Raw genomic sequence first — 20,099 nt, forward strand, 5'->3', positions numbered from 1 at the left:
GTGGCTGATTCAGAGCACAGATGGGTTCGTTCAGATAAAGGCATAATGAGGAAGGTTTCTGCCAGACAAATTAATAGGATTAGGAGAGCAGCTGCTAAAATGCCATTGCAAAGCAGCAAACAGGTATTTGAAGCCGCTGGTGCCTCTGGAGTCCCGCGAACCTCAAGGCGTAGGATCCTCCAGAGGTTTGCAAGTGTGCATAAACCTATTATTCGTTCACCCCTAAACAATGCTCACAAGCAGAAACGGTTGCAGTGGGCTCAGAAATACATGAAGACTAATTTTCAAACTATGTTGTTTACTGATGAGTGCCGTGCAACCCTGGATGGTCCAGATGGATGGAGTAGTGGATGGTTGGTGAATGACCACCATGTCCCAACAAGGCTGCGATGTCAGCAAGGAGGTGGCGGAGTCATGTTTTGGGCTGGAATCATGGGGAGAGAGCTGGTAGGCCCCTTTAGGGTCCCTGACGGTGTGAAAATGACCTCTGCAAAGTACGTAGAGTTTATGACTGACCATTTTCTTCCGTGGTACAAAAAGAAGAACCGTGCCTTCTGTAGCAAAATTATCTTCATGCATGACAATGCACCATCTCATGCTGCAAATAATACCTATATGTCATTGGCTGCTATGGGCATAAAAAGAGAGAAACTCATGGTGTGGCCCCCATGTTCCCCTGACCTCAACCCTATTGAGAACCTTTGGAGCATCCTCAAGCAAAATATCTATTGCAAAATATCTATAGGGTGGGAGGCAGTTCACATCAAAACAGAAGCTCTGGGAGGCTATTCTGACATCCTGCAAAGATATTCAAGCAGAAACTGTCCAAATACTCACAAATTCAATGGATGCAAGAATTGTGAAGGTGATATCAAAGAAGGGGTCCTATGTTAACATGTGACTTGGCCTGTAAAGTTTTTTTTGATTGAAAGAGCTTTTGATTTCTGTAAATATGATCTCCTGATGTTGCAAATTCAACAAATTACCATTTTAGTTCTCTTTACAACCTCTAAAATGTTTTGATCTCTGTTGTGCATAATAATTTGAAACAGTGCATTTTGAGTTTTTTACTTCTAAAAAAAAATATGTTATCATTAGGAGATTTGTTCAATAAAATTCACATTATACTCCAACGGTTGATGGCTTGAAGATTATACTGACTGTCATTTGCATCGACTATTTAGGAAAATCAGCGAAAAATAACATTTGCATAATAATTTGGAACGCGGTGTATAGGAGCAAAATTTGACAAAATTTAGTCGTTTTTCAAATTACCATTTACATACTACAATCATAGTGATAATGTAAGAGATAAGACAGATTTCACTGAGACCAATTGATACATACCAGTTTTCAGGCCAAAATGTGTATGTGTAAAGCTGTTCTTTTTTGGCGGTCTTTTTAAGCTATTTAAACCCTGCTGGGTCCTCCAGCATCATGTATGTTTCTTTGCCTGATGAAGAGATCGGTCCGATCTCGTAACACATAGCATTCTTATCCATTAAACATATATCTTATTTAAACTTCTTGCCTTGGATTGAATCCTTCAATTCCACAACAATTGAACAGCGCTGGAGAATTTTATCAACTTTTTTCTCCATTTATCTCTATGTGTAAAGCTGGACATAAACCAACAATTTGCCCCAACAAGTATTTGGATATTTTTCCCTATTAAAATGCCAGTTGTTAAAGGGGCATACATTGAAAGAAGTCTGCAATGATTAGAGTGATATTCATCATACAAAAAAAATCTTATTGTTATAAATATAATTTTCTGGTACGATAACAGAAGAGATGCTATGATTATACTAATCCTTACTATTGACTAGTACCAGATTTACAGCTCCGTGGCCTAAAGAAAAGCTGGTGCCTTCTATTAATAAAGTCCCACAAAAAAACATGCATCTTACGCATAGTAATGCATATACTGTATATTGTATCTGAATTAAATTTATGTTATTGACCAATAGTCATACAAGTGCTACATTACGAGTATTGTATCAACTGAACATTGACTGAGGAGCAGCTGCCCTTTCCTTGCGGGGCTGACCCCTAGGCATGTGCCTAATGAAAAATCCAGCCCTGCTGATGACCATAAAAGTCTGAAGCAAGTCCTAAATCTGTTACAGCCAATAGAAAAAACGTCAGAACTCATAATATTACCAACATACACATAGCAGTAATCACTAATGATCGTCTGCATAAGAGTTTTATAAAAGAATTCGACAATATCTGCCTGTGAAGGTAAATCGCTCTTGTCTATGGAAATTGTTTATAAACAGTTTATATATTTTTACAGTAACTTATATAATTCTCCATGTGTGTTAAGAAACAATGTAAAATTAGACTTGAAGCATCACAAGCTTCACATGCAAATGCACTAACAAGATGGCAAGTTCAGTCTGAAAGTCAATAGTTGGCAGACTTTACTTGAATATACACACGACACTGTGAAATATGGTGCGCATGCCTAACAACTTCTCAGATTTTCAATATTGTCTGCTAAAATATTAGCTGTCATGAAGTTGTGTAGATTTCATTTCACGGCCCCACATATAATCCGTGGTGAAGAGATCCAGTATGTAAAACAACCCGGACATCTCTTCCTGTGCCAAGATTAAAGAAAAAAAGAAGCTACATACCAGACGAACTTTTGAAATTGTTGCACTTGGTAGCAGAATACTTCATTTAGTAAGGTGAAGCTTCCAGTCCTCCAGGAAATATTCTATGCAGAGCTCCGCAGAACTACGTTCATGAGCACCATCAGGTAGGTCTTTTACTATTACAACATAGGCATTCTTATCCGGTGTGGTACATATGCAGAGTTGATAATTTGACACCAGAAATGGTAATATGCAATATTATTTTTATAAGCACATGTATAATGAGATCGGGTTCTGTTACATATCAGTAAAGTGCCCCTTAGGTCAGTGAATTATTTTTTTTTGCTTTTTATATTATTTATCTTGAGACGTTTTTCCTAAATGATGTGTATATGTAGGGTTAGTAACATCGATTATGGCTTCATTTGTTATACGGGGATGCAGGTAATATGTCCATCATAGATTGATATAGCACAGTAGGGCCAAACTACCTTATTCTCTTACTTTGGGGTCATTGCATCAAGATGTATTGTTATTCTTATGTATTTTTTAGGGTTTAATGTTGGTAATGTTTTCCTTGATATAAAGGTGTTTTTGTAATAGTTAGATGTTTACATGGGAACACCTAAAATAATGCTTTATGGATTTAGATACATCATGTCAGTCCCCAATGTGTGACTTGAGTACAATGTTGTCATAGTAGTATGCTTAGAGCGGTAATTCACAACTTTTTGTTTACCATAGAAGAACCTGGAAAATGTTTCCCTCCTAGTGAGGCCCTACAACAATCTCATGCATTCTGTAAAAAGAGACCACCCTTTGCTGTCTTTAGGGGAACCCCTAATCAAGTTCCAGGGAACCCCTAATCAAGTTCCAGGGAACCCTGGTTGCAAAACACTGGCGTATATTATCAAATAAATGTACAGTGCATATATAGTAGGTAGCAGCGTGAAATGATACTGTGTGTAAATGGTGTTTTGCTTAAAACTCAGACCTTTGTTAGATTAAGGTTTTATTTACTGCAGCCATTTATGGGGTGTATTCACCTACATCTTACACATTTAGAACTTCATAGAGCTGTGTGTTCTTGCTAAGAATTTTGTTCTGTTTTGAGAAGGTGATCTCACACCGGTAGTGTTATGCAGACACTACTAGTGTAGCCCTCAGCCGTCATGGGGCAGTAAGTTGTTGCACATTCTCTTTTAGAAGTCTGTTATATGTCAGGGTATGTTCACACGTAGTCAACCAAAACGTCTGAAAATCCAGAGCTGTTTTCAAGGGAAAACAGACCCTGCTTTTCAGACGTTTTTTTTACCAACTCGCATTTTTCGCGGCGTTTTTCGCGCCGTTTTTGCGGCGTTTTTTACGTCCGTTTTTGGAGCTGTTTTCATTGGAGTCTATGAGAAAACAGCTCCAAAAACGTCTGAAAGAAGTGTCCTGCACTTCTTTTGACGAGGCTGTATTTTTACGAGTCGTCGTTTGACAGCTGTCAAACGACGACGCGTAAATAACAGGTCGTCTGCACAGTACGTCGGCAAACCCATTCAAATGAATGGGCAGATGTTTGCCGACGTATTGGAGCCGTATTTTCAGACGTAAAACGAGGCATAATACGCCTCGTATACGTCTGAAATTTGGCCGTGTGAACATACCCTAATAAAGTAAACCGTTTTCCTGTTCCATCTCTTCATCTAATAGAGGATTTCAGAAGGTTTCTATTTAGCATACTAGTTCTTGATACCATACTCAGAAAAAAATGGAATTATGCTGACTCTGGTGGTGCTTCAAATACATTAGGTTTCTGAATCCTGAATTTTACTGGCGTTCGAAGATGACAACAAAACTCTGAGAGACTGAATGTTGTGTTATGGAAAACTTGTAAGAGAGATATCTCTAGCGCAGGTTATAATACTTATAATGCTCAGCTTTGTATCCTTTTCTCTGGAGAAACAGCATATTTTTTATTGTGTTGATTTGTATGTGTTTGCTATGTTTTCGTTTATTGCATACAGTAGGTCTCTATTAACCCCTTAATGACCGGGCCATTTTGCACGTTAATGACCAAGGATTATGTTTTGCTTTTTCATGGTTGCATTCCAAGAGTCGTAACTTTTTTTTTATTCCGTCGACATAGCCGTATAAGGGCTTGTTTTTTGCGGGACAAGTTGTATTTTGTAATTGTAACATTTTTAGATGCTTATAATATATTGATTAACTTTTATTAACTTTATTTTAGGAGAGTATTGAAAATAAGCAGCTATTCCAGCATTGATTTTCACGTTATAAATTTACGCCGTTTACTATGCAGCGTAAATAACATGTTCACTTTATTCTATGGGTCAGCACGATTACGGGGATACCAAATATGTAAGGGTTTTATATGTTTTCCTACGTTTGCACAATAAAAAGCCTTTTAGAAAAAAATTACTTGTTTTTGCATCGCCGCATTCCAAGAGCCGTAACGTTTTTATTTTTCCGTCAATGTGGCCGTATGGGGGCTTGATTTTTGCGGGCCAATGTGTATTTTTTATTAGTACTATTTTGGGGTACATAGGACTTATAGATTAATTTTTATTAAATTTTTTTATGGGGGGAATGGGAGAAAAGAGCGAATTTTGCCGTTGTTTTTTGCGTTTTTTTTGGACGCCGTTCATTCGGCAGTTTAATTAATGTGTTCATTTTATTGTTCAAGTTGTTACGATCGCGGGGATACCATATATGTGTATGTGTGATTTGTTTTGACACTTTTACTAAATAAAACCACTTTTTGGGCAAAAAAAGTCGTTTTATTTGATTTTCACTGTAATAATTTATTATTTTTTTTCACCAACTTTATTTAACTTATTGCCATTTTTTTTTTTTAGTCCCACCAGGGGACTTCACTATGCGATCTGCTGATCGCATATATAATGCTTCGGTATACTTAGTATACCAAAGCATTATTGCCTGTCAGTGTAAAACTGACAGGCAACCTGTTAGGTCATGCCTCAGACATCGCCTAACAGGCAGATGCTGAAGGCAGACCTGGGGGTCTTTGTTAGACGCCCGCTGCCATGGAAACCCGACGGCGACCAGCGATTTCTTTGCAGGGGCGCCGATGGGGTGACAGAGGGAGCTCCCTCCCTCTGTCAAACACATTAGATGCCGCTGTCACTATTGACAGCGGCATTTAATGGGTTAAACTGCCGGAATCGGAGCGCGTTTCGATTCCGGCAGTTGCAGCAGGAGCCAGGCTGTGTATAACAGCCGTGCTCCTGCCGCTGATCGCGTGGGTACAGTGGCAGTACCCGCGCGATCACAGGACGGATATATCCGTCCTCCTGCGCGAATTAGCAGCTGCAGAGGACGGATATATCCGTCCTTCGGCGTTAAGAGGTTAAACACTGTGGAATTTACATCGACCTTTTATGTTTTATAAGCTGTACAAACAATTTGTAATGTACAGTGCTGAGTGTTTACCCCAGATACAATTTGCTCCCAAAAGCATAATGTTGTGTAATCCAAGGAAAGTCAACTATTTTGTGAACTTTTAAGGAATTGTGCTTCTAATAGTTCTAGAATTATGAAGCTTTTCATGAAGGACTGCAAGGCGTCTCTTCCAATGCACTTCACCAATGAAAGCAACTTACTATTTTTGGATTCTTTGTATGAGGTCTTCATGTTCAAAATAAAAGCTAAGCATATTTTCTGGCTGGATTTCTGACAATGTTAGCAGTATGTTCCAATTGTTGTGGTGTGTATGAAGGTTCTGTGAGCTAATAGAACTTTTTTGCAATTAACCTCTCTATGAAATTAATAGTTTTATGTTTCTGTATATATCACATCATCCAATTAACTGGATTAATGTATGAATTTCACTTTATTTCTAGTATTTATCAGTCTTGCCATGGAGCTTTGCCCCATTCTATTGTCGGTCTATAACGCTAAGTGTTTATGTACTTATTTTCATCCTCCCTACATACAGATGTGTCCTTTCTTACCTTTCCTCTTATCTCAACATATCCTGGGATGTGTGGCGTGAGATCACCAACTTTGAAACAAAAAAATGGTTTTGCGATACTCTCGATGTCACGAGATGTCTTTGCCTTATGTGTCTATGTGTGACCACCCAGTGGTTGTGATGTCATTTGCATCCTTTCAAGGGTTTTTCGTAGCATGTCGCGATATTGTAATGAATTGGTTTCATGAGAAATTGGAGTCCTAAATTAAATTCAAGCATAGGTAAGGATGGACATATCTGTAACTTTAAACTATCTCTATGCCATACAGTTTCATCCATCTCTCATTTAGACTCCCATTGTGGGAACTACTGTATTGAAAATCATAACTGACTACACTTTTCCAAACTGTGAAAGAAGATCTGACGACACATGCTGCCCAAACATATACCAAAATTTTACTCTTTTGCCATAAGTTGGGCCCATAGAATCTATCGATACGTGTATGTCCCGAACACCAAGAGCATTTCCACTGTATATGCTGCACGTGGTTTGAAAAACAAAGTATGAACTTAGTCTAACTTTTCATTATCAAAATATATATTTTTTGGAAACCTAACAAGTGTGAGAAGCATATACTACACTTGGAGGACTTAAGTATTTATATAAGTAGTGTTTCTACTCACTTAATTTAATGAGTGATGTTGTGAATTTGATTGAGAAGAGTTGTGAAAATTATCCTGAATAGCAGAAGGAAGTTCTGGCTGCAGTGGTGGTTTTTGTGAAATATATTCCACATATTTTTTTATTTTTTATTTTTTAAATTACTGGTTTCATCTTTTTTTTCAAGCATTTTTCGAGAAATATATTAAAGGGTTGTAGTTGTTGTTTTTTTTTCTTATTTTTTTTTCTTTTTCAGAACAATTCACATATACACATGATATGATGATTGTCATACTTGTAGTCTAAGTACTGAATACAAGAAAAAGGAATACTCTTACTCTTTTTGATAGCCGTTACATGCACAATGTATTAACTGCTTGGTAGTTTTTAAAGTTTTAAAATAAAGGTTTTGCTGATGGTAGCCTCAGAGCACCACTTTCAGTCTTCTATTAGCATATCTAATGGTTTTTTTTCTGGATTATTTCCCCATTTTGCAAAAGGATTGTGGGACCCCTTAGCCAAAAAATAAGAATGGTGTCCCTTCTGGTGCTAGTTTACACCACTACTTTCATCTCCATCTTGAGAAATGAAGGCCTTCCACTAACTATTCTCATCTTTTCCTCAGAACTGGTCCTTCTTCTCTTGAATGCTAACATTGCTTTCCTTTTTGAGAAGAGTCCTGGATAAGTTAAAAAGTACATACACATACATATTTATATAGTTATCTCTGTACTTGTAACAACCCATCTAAAATAGGTAAATGAGGAATGGCAAAAATGGAAACATAGTGGAATTGTTGTATTCATGAATTCTGACATTTTAAGAAAATTATATATGTATTACAAAACGTTGCCTAAAAATTTTTCAACTCGTTCCAAAAAATCACGACCTCAAATACTGTAGCAACTTATTCCTTAAAAATAAAAGTTATGGCTCACGGAATTCAGGAAGGCACAAGCTACAAAATTTCCTGCCGTCCTTAATGTGAAACTTGCTTTTTTTTTGTTTGTATTGGGGGTTCATTTGTAATTGTAGGGCATCAATATTATAATTTCATTGTCATTGAGCTTACTGTGTATTCATTATAGAAACATCATGTAAAATATTTACGGTTGTTACTGTAAATATAAATTCAAACGTCATAATAATCAACCCCAGAGAGTCACGTTGGAACATGTTCTCATTCTTGATTGATAGTAATGTCACCAAATAGAAAGTTTAGGCCACAAAACTGTAAATAATTTTTTTCAGAGTTTTCCCACAGAATAAGTTAAAATTATTTATTTCTGTGGGAAGAGAAATGTGATACATAAATATCCAAAGGAACTGACTTGCACTGAGGGATAAAGATCACTTCTAATCTTACATTCAGTCCCATTTACTAAATTAGTAAATTGTATTTCATCTCAAGCCTCTGAAAAAGCCAACATGAAATTACAATTACAAGCCTGGGAATACAGCTTCTGACCATGATAAAAGCATTAACATAGTGAGAACTATGTTTTATTATTTTATGTGTGAGCTTTTCAATTTACCACATTTTCCTGGTAATAATAATGATAATAATAATAAGTATCACCACAATATTATCACAAATGCATCTCTTTTGAATAGGAAATTATTGATGCCATAACATTAAGAGATTATCTGATGACATACATTCTTTTAAGAGTAACTATCATATAATTTTTATATATTTTTTCACAAATCAATAGTATAAGCGAAGATAATAAACTTTGTAATATATGTTATTATAGAAAAATGCTTCTTTCCCCACTTATCAGACTACTCTTCACCTCCCCCTGCCTCCTGCTCTGATCATTTACTCTGAATTCACTGGTAAAATCCATCTTCAGTGAGGGAGAGATGAAGATGGATTATCAGATCACTGAGAGATCAGGCAGATTACAGCTGCTGCCCATAGAAGTCTATGGAGAAGGGATAGAGAAGGGGGAGAAGCTGCAGAGAGAGAACAACAGAGAGACACACACACACACACACACACACACACACACACACACACACACACAAAACACACACACAAATAACAAACACACACACTGCAGAATCTCTTTGTATGTTTGAGAGTGATAGGGAAGTAGAATCTTCTCTGTGTGCTGTGTATGGGAGACATTATAGCAGCTAGTCTTCGTCCTTCCTGGAGCTGAGCTCAGGGGAAATTGACATTGTCACCAGATTATAAGTGTCCTATCTCCTACATAATCTGATCGGCACTGAAATGTAGATAACAACAGTGGTTTTTATTTTGAAAAACGAAATTTTTTAGATTTATGCTAATTCATTTCTTAATAGACAACTGGGCGTGTTTTTACTTTTTACCAACTGGGCGTTGTGAAGAGAAGTGTATGACGCTGACCAATCAGCATCATACACTTCTCATTCTTCCAGCCCATTGTTACAACGTGATTGTGCAGTGAAAGAAGCTGGGATGGAACAATGAGAAGTGTATGACGCTGATTGGTCAGCGTCATACACTTTTCTTCACAATGCCCAGTTGATAAAAAGTAAAAACACGCCCACTTGTCTATTAACCTCTTAACGCCGAAGGACGGATATATCCGTCCTCTGCAGCTGCTATTTCGCGCAGGAGGACGGATATATCCGTCCTGTGATGGCGCGGGTACTGAGACTGTACCCACGCGATCAGCGGCAGGAGCACGGCTGTTATACACAGCCTGGCTCCTGCTGCAACTGCCGGAATCAATAGTGACAGCGGCATCTAATGTTTTTGACAGAGGGAGGGAGCTCCCTCTGTCACCCCATCGGCGCCCCCGCAAACAAATCGCGGGTTGCCGTCGGGTTTCCATGGCAGCGGGGGTCTAACAAAGACCCCCAGGTCTGCCTTCAGCATCTGCCTGTTAGGCGATGTCGGAGGCATGACCTAACAGGTTGCCTGTCAGTTTTACACTGACAGGCAATAATGCTTTGGTATACTAAGTATACCAAAGCATTATATATGCGATCGGCACATCGCATAGTGAAGTCCCCTGGTGGGACTAAAAAAAAAAATGTCAATCAGTTAAATAAAGTTGGTGAAAAAAATAAAAATAATAATTACATTGAAAATCAAATAAAACGACTTTTTTTGCCCAAAAAGTGGTTTTATTTAGTAAAAGTGTCAAAACAAATCACACATACACATATATGGTTTCCCCGCGATCGTAACGACTTGAATAATAAAATGAACACATTAATTAAACCGCCGGATGAACGGAGTCCAAAAAAACTGCAAAAAACAACGGCAAAATTCTCTCTTTTCTCCAATTCCCCCCATAAAAAATTAAATAAAAGTTAATCTATAAATCCTATGTACCCCAAAACAGTACTAATAAAAACTACACATTGGCCCGCAAAAATCAAGCCCACATACGGCCACATTGACTGAAAAATAAAAACGTTACGGCTCTTGGAATGCGGCAATGGAAAAACAAGTAATTTTTTTCTAAAAGGCTTTTTATTGTGCAACCGTAGGAAAACATATAAAACCCTTACATATTTGGTATCCCCGTAATCGTGCCGACCCATAGAATAAAGTGAACATGTTATTTACGCTGCATAGTAAACGGCGTAAATTTATAACGTGAAAATCAATGCTGAAATAGCTGCTTATTTTCAATACTCTCCTAAAATAAAGTTAATAAAAGTTAATCAATATATTATAAGCATCTAAAAATGGTACAATTACAAAATACAACTCGTCCCGCAAAAAACAAGCCCTTATACGGCTATGTCGACGGAATAAAAAAAAAGTTACGACTCTTGGAATGCAACCATGAAAAAGCAAAAAATAATCCTTCGTCAGTAACGTGCAAAATGGCCCGGTCATTAAGGGGTTAAGAAATAAATTAGCATATATCTAAAATCGTTCATAACTTTGTCAAAAATGATCATTTTTCAAAATAAAAAACACTGTTGTTATGTACATTACAGCGCCGATCAGATTATGTAGGAGATAGGGCACTTATAATCTGGTGACAGAGCCTCTTTAAAGAGGCTCTGTCACCAGATTTTGCAACCCCTATCTCCTATTGCAGCAGATCGGCGCTGCAATGTAGATTACAGTAACGTTTTTATTTTAAAAAAACGAGCATTTTTGGCCAAGTTATGACCATTTTTGTATTTATGCAAATGAGGCTTGCAAAAGTACAACTGGGCGTGTTTACACTAAAAGTACAACTGAGCGTGTATTATTTGCGTACATCGGGGCGTTTTTACTTCTTTTACTAGCTGGGCGTTAGGAATAGGAGTGTATGATGCTGACGAATCAGCATCATCCACTTCTGTTCGTTAACACCCAGCTTCTGGCAGTGCAGACACACAGCGTGTTCTCGAGAGATCACGCTGTGACGTCACTCACTTCCTGCCCCAGGTCCTGCATCTTGTCGGCCACATAGGCACCAGAGGCTACAGTTGATTCTGCAGCAGCATCAGCGTTTGCAGGTAAGTAGCTACATCGACTTACCTGCAAACGCCGATGCTGCTGCAGAATCAACTGTAGCCTCTGGTGCCGATGTGTCCTCGCTCATCCGACACGATGCAGGACCTGGGGCAGGAAGTGAGTGACGACACAGCGTGATCTCTCGAGAACACGCTGTGTGTCTGCACTGCCAGAAGCTGGGCGTTCTGAAGAGAAGTGGATGATACTCGTCAGAACGCCCAGCTAGTAAAAGTAGTAAACACGCCCAGATGTAACACACATAATACACTCCCAGTTGGACTTTTACTTTAAACACGCCCAGTTGGACTTTTGCAAGCCTCATTTGCATAAATACGAAAATGGTCATAACTTGGCCAAAAATGCTAGTTTTTTAAAAATAAAAATGTTACTCTTATCTACATTGCAGCGCCGATCTGCTGCAATAGCAGATAGGGGTTGCAAAATCTGGTGACAGAGCCTCTTTAAGGGCAAAGCCACACGTGGCGGAATTGCTCCTGAATTCCGCTGCGGACACTCTGCAGCGTTAATCCGCAGCGGAGCCGTTTCTCCATTGACTTCCACTTCTATTTAGTAGGGTTCGTTTAGACGAAGCGGAAAATTCCACTGCGGAGCATAGGCTGCGGTGCGGAATTTGGTGTCCGCAGCATGCACTGGATGTTGCGGAGTTGTGGCGGACTGGTTGCGGACTCATGGCGGAATTTCTCCATGGACTTCAATGGAGATTCTAAGTTCCGCAATGAAGTCCGCAGCTGTCATGCACATGTTATATGTGCTGCGGATGCGTCTTGCTTTTTTGACATGACATTTCTTCATTCTGGCTGGACCTATGTATTTCTAGGTCTACAACCAGACTGAGGAAGTCAATGGGGCTCCCGTAATTACGGGAGCGTTGCTAGGAGACGTCAGTAAATAGTCACTGTCCAGGGTGCTGAAAGAGTTAAGCGATCGGCAGTAACTGTTTCTGCACCCTGGACAGTGACTACCGATCCCAATATACAGCAACCTGTAAAAAAAATAGAAGTTCATACTTACCGAGAACTCCCTGCTTCTGTCTCCAGTCCGGCTTCCCAGGATGACGTTTCAGTCTAAGTGACGGCTGCAGCGGTCACATGGACTGCAGCGTCATCCAGGGAGGTCGGGCTGGATGCCGAAAGAGGGACGCGTCACCAAGACAACGGCCGGTAAGTATGAAATTCGTTTACTTTCACTAGGGAAAGTGCTGTCCCTTCTCTCTATCCTGCACTGATAGAGAGAAGGGAAGCACTTTTACCACAGTCCGCAGCAGCTAGTCCGCATCAATTTACTGCACATTTTGGGCAGATCCGCCGCAGAATCTGCAACGCAGATTCTGTGCGGCATTGATGCGGACAGTTGCGGAGGAAATCCGCCACGTGTGGGCATGCCCTAAGGATGAAGCCAGGGGAAAACTGGTTACAAGTCACATAATGGACTGATATAGTGTTATTCCTCATGTACACACACAATGACTTATTATGAAGTTTTGCCTGAAGTGTTAAGATTCTTTAAAGTGCCTAATGTATATTGGAAAGGCACAAATATGTGTAGCTGCAATGGATACAAATTCCACCAGTTTCCATAAATCAGAATATTGGAATGCAGTTTTTGAAGTTGTTTTTTTTTTTTTACAACCATTGGTAGCCTCCATTCCATATGCAGACTTTATATAGTTTGTTGACAGGTAAAGCTCTGTTTACATCTTCGTTGTTATTTCCATTTTTCTGTTCCATCATAGGAACAAAAAACAAAAATAACGGAAGTGCCTGTTCCATCAACTGAAGAAACCCAACCCTACCCATTGACTTTAATGGGTTCTGTCGGGTTTCCATTATTTTACCGGACAAAATACTGCTGCATACTGCACTATTTTGTCTGGATTTTTCTATTTACAGAATCTGCGACAGAGGCTCCTAAATAAACCTACGACAAAGTTGTGAACAGAGTCTTCATGCTGGGACTTTAAATTCTCTGGTTATGCCAAAAGTAGAAATTCTTCTAATTACAGTAAATTAGAGAAGTGCTTGTAGCTAAAATGTCTCTAAACTGTAGGTGCATTTTGAATCAGATATTCTTTATTAGAAGAATAATGATTTATTCTACCTCTGAAGTAGTGCCATTATGCAAGTGATAGTGACCTAAATGCTATGTTTTGACCAATAACAGCCATTAAAAGGGTTCTCAGTGACTTTAATGTTGATAGCCTGTCCGGAGGAAAGGCTGTCAATGTTTGATCGATGGTCGATCCTTTGGGATTTTGTTATCAACACAATAGAGCAGTGGCAGCGCTGCTTCCAGTACGAATCTTAGCCGCCTTTACAGATAGCCACTGTGCCTGTGTGAACAATCAAGGGTAGACCGTGCTTGCTTCTGATCGGTTGGCGTCCCAGAATTCGGACCCCACTGATCAAACATTGATGGTCTATCCTAAAGACCCCTTCAACATATACCACTTTCTTCAGTATAGGTGCCTAACAATTTCTTTACAACAGAGTCCATGTATTTGGTGTCCAAGCTGCGGCCCACCGAACAATTGGAACTTTCAATGCACTATCTTTAATGGGAGTTCCCTAAAAAGGCATTTAGAAAAGCTCTGTCTCACATGTCATAAGTTACAAATCAGTGGGGATCTGGCTTCCCTGACAGTACCTCGAGTTTTCTGCAAATCCTATTGTTTGCCCTTCTCGAGATTGAATATGTTGCAAATGTTTATGTTTCATGTCCAAAATTATAAAGATCTGTTCCTACATCGCTTCACCACACTAAACATGACTTTTTAAAACGGAAGAAAAATTGATGCTTGTATGGGCAGATCTACTATTCAAAATGCACCAGAGTACCAGCATACATGCTGTGCAGCACATATATTAACTGTTTTAAATAATTTAAACCGATGGACATGCTTGAAAAGTGGGTGCGGCTTTGTGGGGAATGGGGCGTGGTCTAGCAGAAAGGGACATGGCTTAAAATGCGACACCATACAAAAAAATGGCATAAACGAAGCCAACCATAAGGTGGTATAAGAAGGAGAAAAGTGTCTTATATTTCTATATAGATGAAGCAAATTTATCATACAGTGTGCACCACTTTGATAAATTTGGTGCATTTTCATACTGCCTTATTTCAGAAATGACTCATTGCAGTTACGTAATTTTAAAGCCCGGTCTTAAAAAGAGCCGTGCATCTGTGTGTTCATCACATGACCAAGACAGATGTTTAATTTTTGGATTCTAGATTATTTTAAATGGTTGTTCTCCAACTTGCTATGCTATACTAGATTGCTAATACTATCACATATATACACATTCAATTGTTCCAAGTATATACAAGAGCTTTAAACATGTATGCAAATGTAGCAGTTTTGGAGTTGGCTATCACTAGAGAATGGTCTATTAAGACTACTGCAATGGGTAAATGTGTGATATAGTCTAATTGTCACATGTAAGGTGTGTTCCGTTTTTCTCCGTCAGATGAGCAGAACAAGGGAATAACGGAACCGATGGTTCCGTTGCACAACGGATACCGATGGGTGCAGACAGAACCCATTGACTTGAATTGGTTCCGTCGGGTGTCCGTGATTTTACCGCACACAATAGTGAAGCATGCTGCGCTATTGTCTCTGGTAAACAATGCCTGATCTGCAACGGAGGCACCGCGGCGCAGATGTGAACATAGTCTAAGTGATTGTCCTCTGAATTGTCTCTATAGTACCGTATTAATAGTTCGCTTAAATATTGAGCATACATATTAAATGTACCACGGTAATTGTAATGGTAGAAACATTCGACTTATGTTGGTAAGGCTATGTTCACAATGTTTATAATGGAAACCATGACACAGTTCTGGATATGTCGTCTGATGGGTACCCAACAAACCTTATTGATTGACAATGGGGTCTGTCGGGTTTCGTTGTGGTGTCCATCGTTTTGACAGAAAGAATAGTGCTGCATGCATTGCTATTCTTCCAGTTTAATCTTCTGACGAAGATGTGAACAGAGCCTAACCAATCTGAAAGTTGCTTCAATTATTGACCACTTCTTTCCCTCAGTCCTCTTGACAGGTTATACAAAAAGTGTTTGTATCCAGCAGGGGGAGAAAATGAGCACAGCAGAACACACCTCCTAGGATAAAAATAATTTTTAAATCTTTGGTCCTTTCTTCGGGATTGAATTTTAGAGCTATTTAGCAAAACAGAATTTTAACAACGTCTTTACCACTTAGTATTGTTTACTGTACCAATTATGTTAATATCAACTATGACGGGAATTGCCCTTTAATCTTCAAAAAGCCCATTATGTTCTGTTTTTAACATTGGTGCATTGGAGCGAACGTTTTATTCTAAAATCTTTTGTAGCTTGCTTAAAATCAAGGGAGGGTTGAGGGTATGTGCTCTCACATTCATCCTTTATCACACTGGAACGATTCAGTTATTTTAAGGTTCACAGTATATTCAAAAATGTTACACAATGTAAAAGGTTATTATTAATGTATTTAGTTTTGAACCTCCGCTAAAGTACTGACCTTTTAAAAAATCATTCAAAGAGTGTAAATGCCATGCTGTACTCTCATAATGTTAAATAGCAAGCCCAGTCAACTGTTTATTTTAAGAAAAACCTAAATGGGTGTTGTGGAATTTGATAAATTGTTACTTTATTTTGTGAACTGGAGCTACATTTACTATTATTAAAGCTTTTAAAACGTAAGTTTTTTTATAATGTTGGGAAATTTTATGTTCAATTGTTTACTATAATTGTATAATAAGAAGTTGCAGCCAGGAGCAATTCTCCAGATAAGTTTGTGGGGTTGCGGGTAATTGAAATTCCTTGACAATGTCCGACAGGAGCAAACAATGATCTGTGTAATATTTAGGTAAGTTCACACGTAGTGTAAATACTGCGGATTGTCCGCAACAATATTGTTGCGGAAAATTCCCAGCATTATACGGTAGCAGCAAAGTGGATGAGATGTGAACAAATCTCATCCAGACGCTCTGTAAATAAGGAGCGGAAAAAACGCTCAGAAATTTAACTGCTGTGCGTTTTTTTAATGTGCAGCATGTCAATTGTATTTGCGTAATCGCTGCTTTTTCGTTGCGGGTTTTCCCCATTGGATTCAATGGGAGGTAAAACCTGCAACAAATAGCAGATGTTAAATTTTTTTGTGGAGGAAAAGCTGCGATTCCGTTGCAAGAAAGGCAACTCAGGAAAAATAAAATGTATACTTACCCAGAATTCTTTGCTTCTTCATCCAGGCCGGCCTCCTGGGATGAAGTTTCATGCAGCGGTCACTTGGGGTGAAACGTCATCCCAGGAGGTCGTTCTGCAGGATGTCAGAGTGTGAGGCCTTATTTATACGAACGTGTTTCACGTCCGTGATACGCGCGTGAAAATCATGCGCGTCGCACGGACCTATGTAAGTCAATGGGGCCATTCAGATATTTCGTATTTTTCACGCAGCGTGTATCCGCTGCGTGAAACTCACTGTGTGTCCTATACTTGAGCGTTTTTTGTACGTCACACACCCATTGAAGTCAATGGGTGCGTGAAAATCACGGAAAGCACACGGACGCACATCCGTGTGCTGTGCGGGATTCGTGCAATAGTTGTTAAAGGAATGAAGAGAAAATGAAAACCACCTCCTTCATTTCATTTTGCATACGACAAAACCACATGACATAAGGATGTCATTCACGCAAAAATAACGCAGACACGCACCAAACACTGATGACACACGGAACTGTAACGCGCGCAAAACACTGCTTTTTTTACGCGTGCAAAATGCACACGTTCGTGTAAATAAGGCCTTAGTATGTTTTTTTTTTGTTTTTTTTTTATGCATGCAGTTTCCCACAGCAGAAATTAGATGCAGTTTTTCAGCCAGATATCCCTGCGGCGCCTAGGGCGGATATACTGTGTGATTTTACACAGCGTATCCGCCCTGTGTGAACATAGCCTTAGAGTTCCCATAGTCAGTATATGGCCCATATCTGAGGAGCTGATATGCTAATGGAAGCTGGAAGGGTACATCACTATTGTTCTAGCGATGGTGGTGGTTTCAGTCCCATTGATCACAACTTCTGGCAATGAACCTTAGTCAGGGAGTCATTAACTATCCTGTTTGCCTCTCACTCTACCAGAACCCACTTGACCAGTATTAGGGCTCTGTTCACATAAGCGTTGGAGGCTCCGTACCAGACATCGTCATATTTGATGGGGGAAAAAATGCTGCATGCCGAGCTATTTTCCCCTTCAAAGTGATGGAATGCAAACCTTATTATAAGTCAATTTTTGTCCGTTGAGTGCCGGTTTAATCCATTAGGCACTGGAGGTGTCTGTCTTACAACAGATTCACCACTTTGTTCTTGTTTTCATTATAAATGGAAACCACTCCAGAGATAAGGAAGGCCTTTAAAATGCAGAAGTTTTGATGCGGGTGGCACTTCTGCTGACCATGCTGATCTGCACAAGAGTGTTGTCAACTTTACTGGCTTCTAGACAGCTGCCAAACTCTTTTTGGTATTACTTAGAACTTGCTGTTCTTGTAGAGCATATTCAGTATGTGGCCTGAAGGACTGCAGCTTGCCATTAAGAAGTGTACATTTTAACTGGTGAAAGAATAAGTGATTTTTAAGGGCACCACCTTGTTTGCTGGTATCATTGCATAGTGGTAGAATTTTGTTCATGGCTCAGACATATAAGGTTTTTCGAGAGTAAGGTAAATGAGGAGGTCTGTATATTATATTATACTTATTCAGTTACACTTCACACTGCTTAGTTTTTTTATTTGGTTGGTGATCGTTTTTTATTTAAACATATATTTCAGTCAAGATTTAGCTCTAATACAGAGGACGGATAAAGATGAAGACTCACCAGGACATGTAGGGGGAGAACTTTATATTTACTTATTTATACGGCATCACTGTTATCCCTCTGATACTTACTTTTGGCTTTAGTTAACTATTCTCAGTGATCTTAGGGTGATCTCACTTTAGTAAATAATTATTCTCAAATAAAAGAAAAAGCCAAAATCTCTTCTACTGTTCTTGAAGTAAAACTGACAACAAATATAACCGGAACGCATCCAGGTGGCTCAGAACTCCATAAGAGCTAAGCTCTCATCTAAAACTATTACCAGATAAAGATAAATGTGTACAAGTCAAAAGTAAGGAAGCAACCAGATGCCTAATCCTAGGGTGGTCTTATCCATTGCATTCGTCCAATATCATATAGCGTGTCAATGAGATCCATCTACCAACTTAAAAGCCGCCTTAAAAGAATTCCTATGTTCTCGTTCTAACTTCTTAGACCAGTTATCATAGACAGCTAGATAAATGAAATTTCATTTTGAAGGTTTTGAAGTAATAGAATATAAGGCATTACTATTTATTCTTTGCTTCTGTATTAATTCAGTGGATTTGGTTAATGACTTTAATAAAAGGATATTGGCTCAGTGTCACTTAACTAAATCTTCCTTTACTTCCATAGATTCTGGCAACAAGAAATTCAAAAGTACAATTCAGAGAAGCACAGAGACAGGAATGGCAGCTGAAATGAGGAGTCGTATGGTGCGGCAACCTAGCCGAGAGTCGACAGATGGAAGTATTAACAGTTACAGCTCTGAGGGAAAGTAAGTACATGGTCGAGGAAGATTAATAGCAATTTATCTGCTATCGCTCTGCATTTCCTTTCATGCGATACAAGAAAGAATCAGCAATTTTGATTTCTGGGTCTTATGAAACGGATTGACATCACACGTTTTTCTCTGTCCTGAATAGATTTCCACAGAAGTGCACTTGAATAGAAAAGATCATGTACAAAAAATATTACATTATATTCATGCTACTCATAGGATATTTAGGTCACTGAATTAGTTGTTTTAACCTTCAGGGGACAGTAAAGCTTAGCTGTACTTGTAAGCATCATTTTAATGTTTAAATCAATATATAACATTGCAATATTTTGCAAGTACTGATCTCTTTTTGACCTGTTACATACAGAACTACTTTACATTCAAAATCCTGCTGGTTGTGGCTTGGAAACAGTCAGCACTGTGCATACAACAAAGGCTTTAAGGGTTTGTCCCATCTGCCCCACCAAATGGTCATCTGTTTGAAAGGGCACTATGTAATACTACATTTCCCCTGTAGTGGCTGCTGCAGGGGAATTGAATGGCCATACAGAGCTTTCACAATCTATAAGGAACAGATCTCAGGGACAGCCTCATTCGAAGATAGGACAAACCATTTTATACTGTGTAAGCAGTACATTTCCCATCATGCACTAAAGCAATGAATATGCGACAGAATCATTTTGTTTAAAGTGGACATGTATCATATATTTACCCATTACAGTGGTCTTGCACCATTGATTAGGCCTGGACAAACTCTTTTAAACCAAAAACAGAATTCCTTTCTAGAAGGAA

The 20,099-nt window shown here is 38.9% G+C and overlaps 1 protein-coding gene across 13 annotated transcripts in view; it reads left to right on the top strand.

The window, feature by feature from the left end:
- RIMS1 (regulating synaptic membrane exocytosis 1) overlaps positions 1-20,099 on the top strand; it is a 318,140-nt gene that overhangs the window by 273,167 nt on the left and 24,874 nt on the right. For all 13 annotated transcript variants that reach the window (XM_075862025.1, XM_075862029.1, XM_075862026.1 and 10 more), the window contains one exon: positions 19,163-19,304. In XM_075862025.1, the coding sequence (XP_075718140.1) occupies positions 19,163-19,304 (142 nt within the window). The remainder of the gene's footprint in view (positions 1-19,162; positions 19,305-20,099) is intronic.

Source organism: Rhinoderma darwinii, chromosome 4 (assembly GCF_050947455.1).
Source record: "Rhinoderma darwinii isolate aRhiDar2 chromosome 4, aRhiDar2.hap1, whole genome shotgun sequence".
In the NCBI taxonomy this organism is placed as follows: domain Eukaryota; kingdom Metazoa; phylum Chordata; class Amphibia; order Anura; family Rhinodermatidae; genus Rhinoderma; species Rhinoderma darwinii.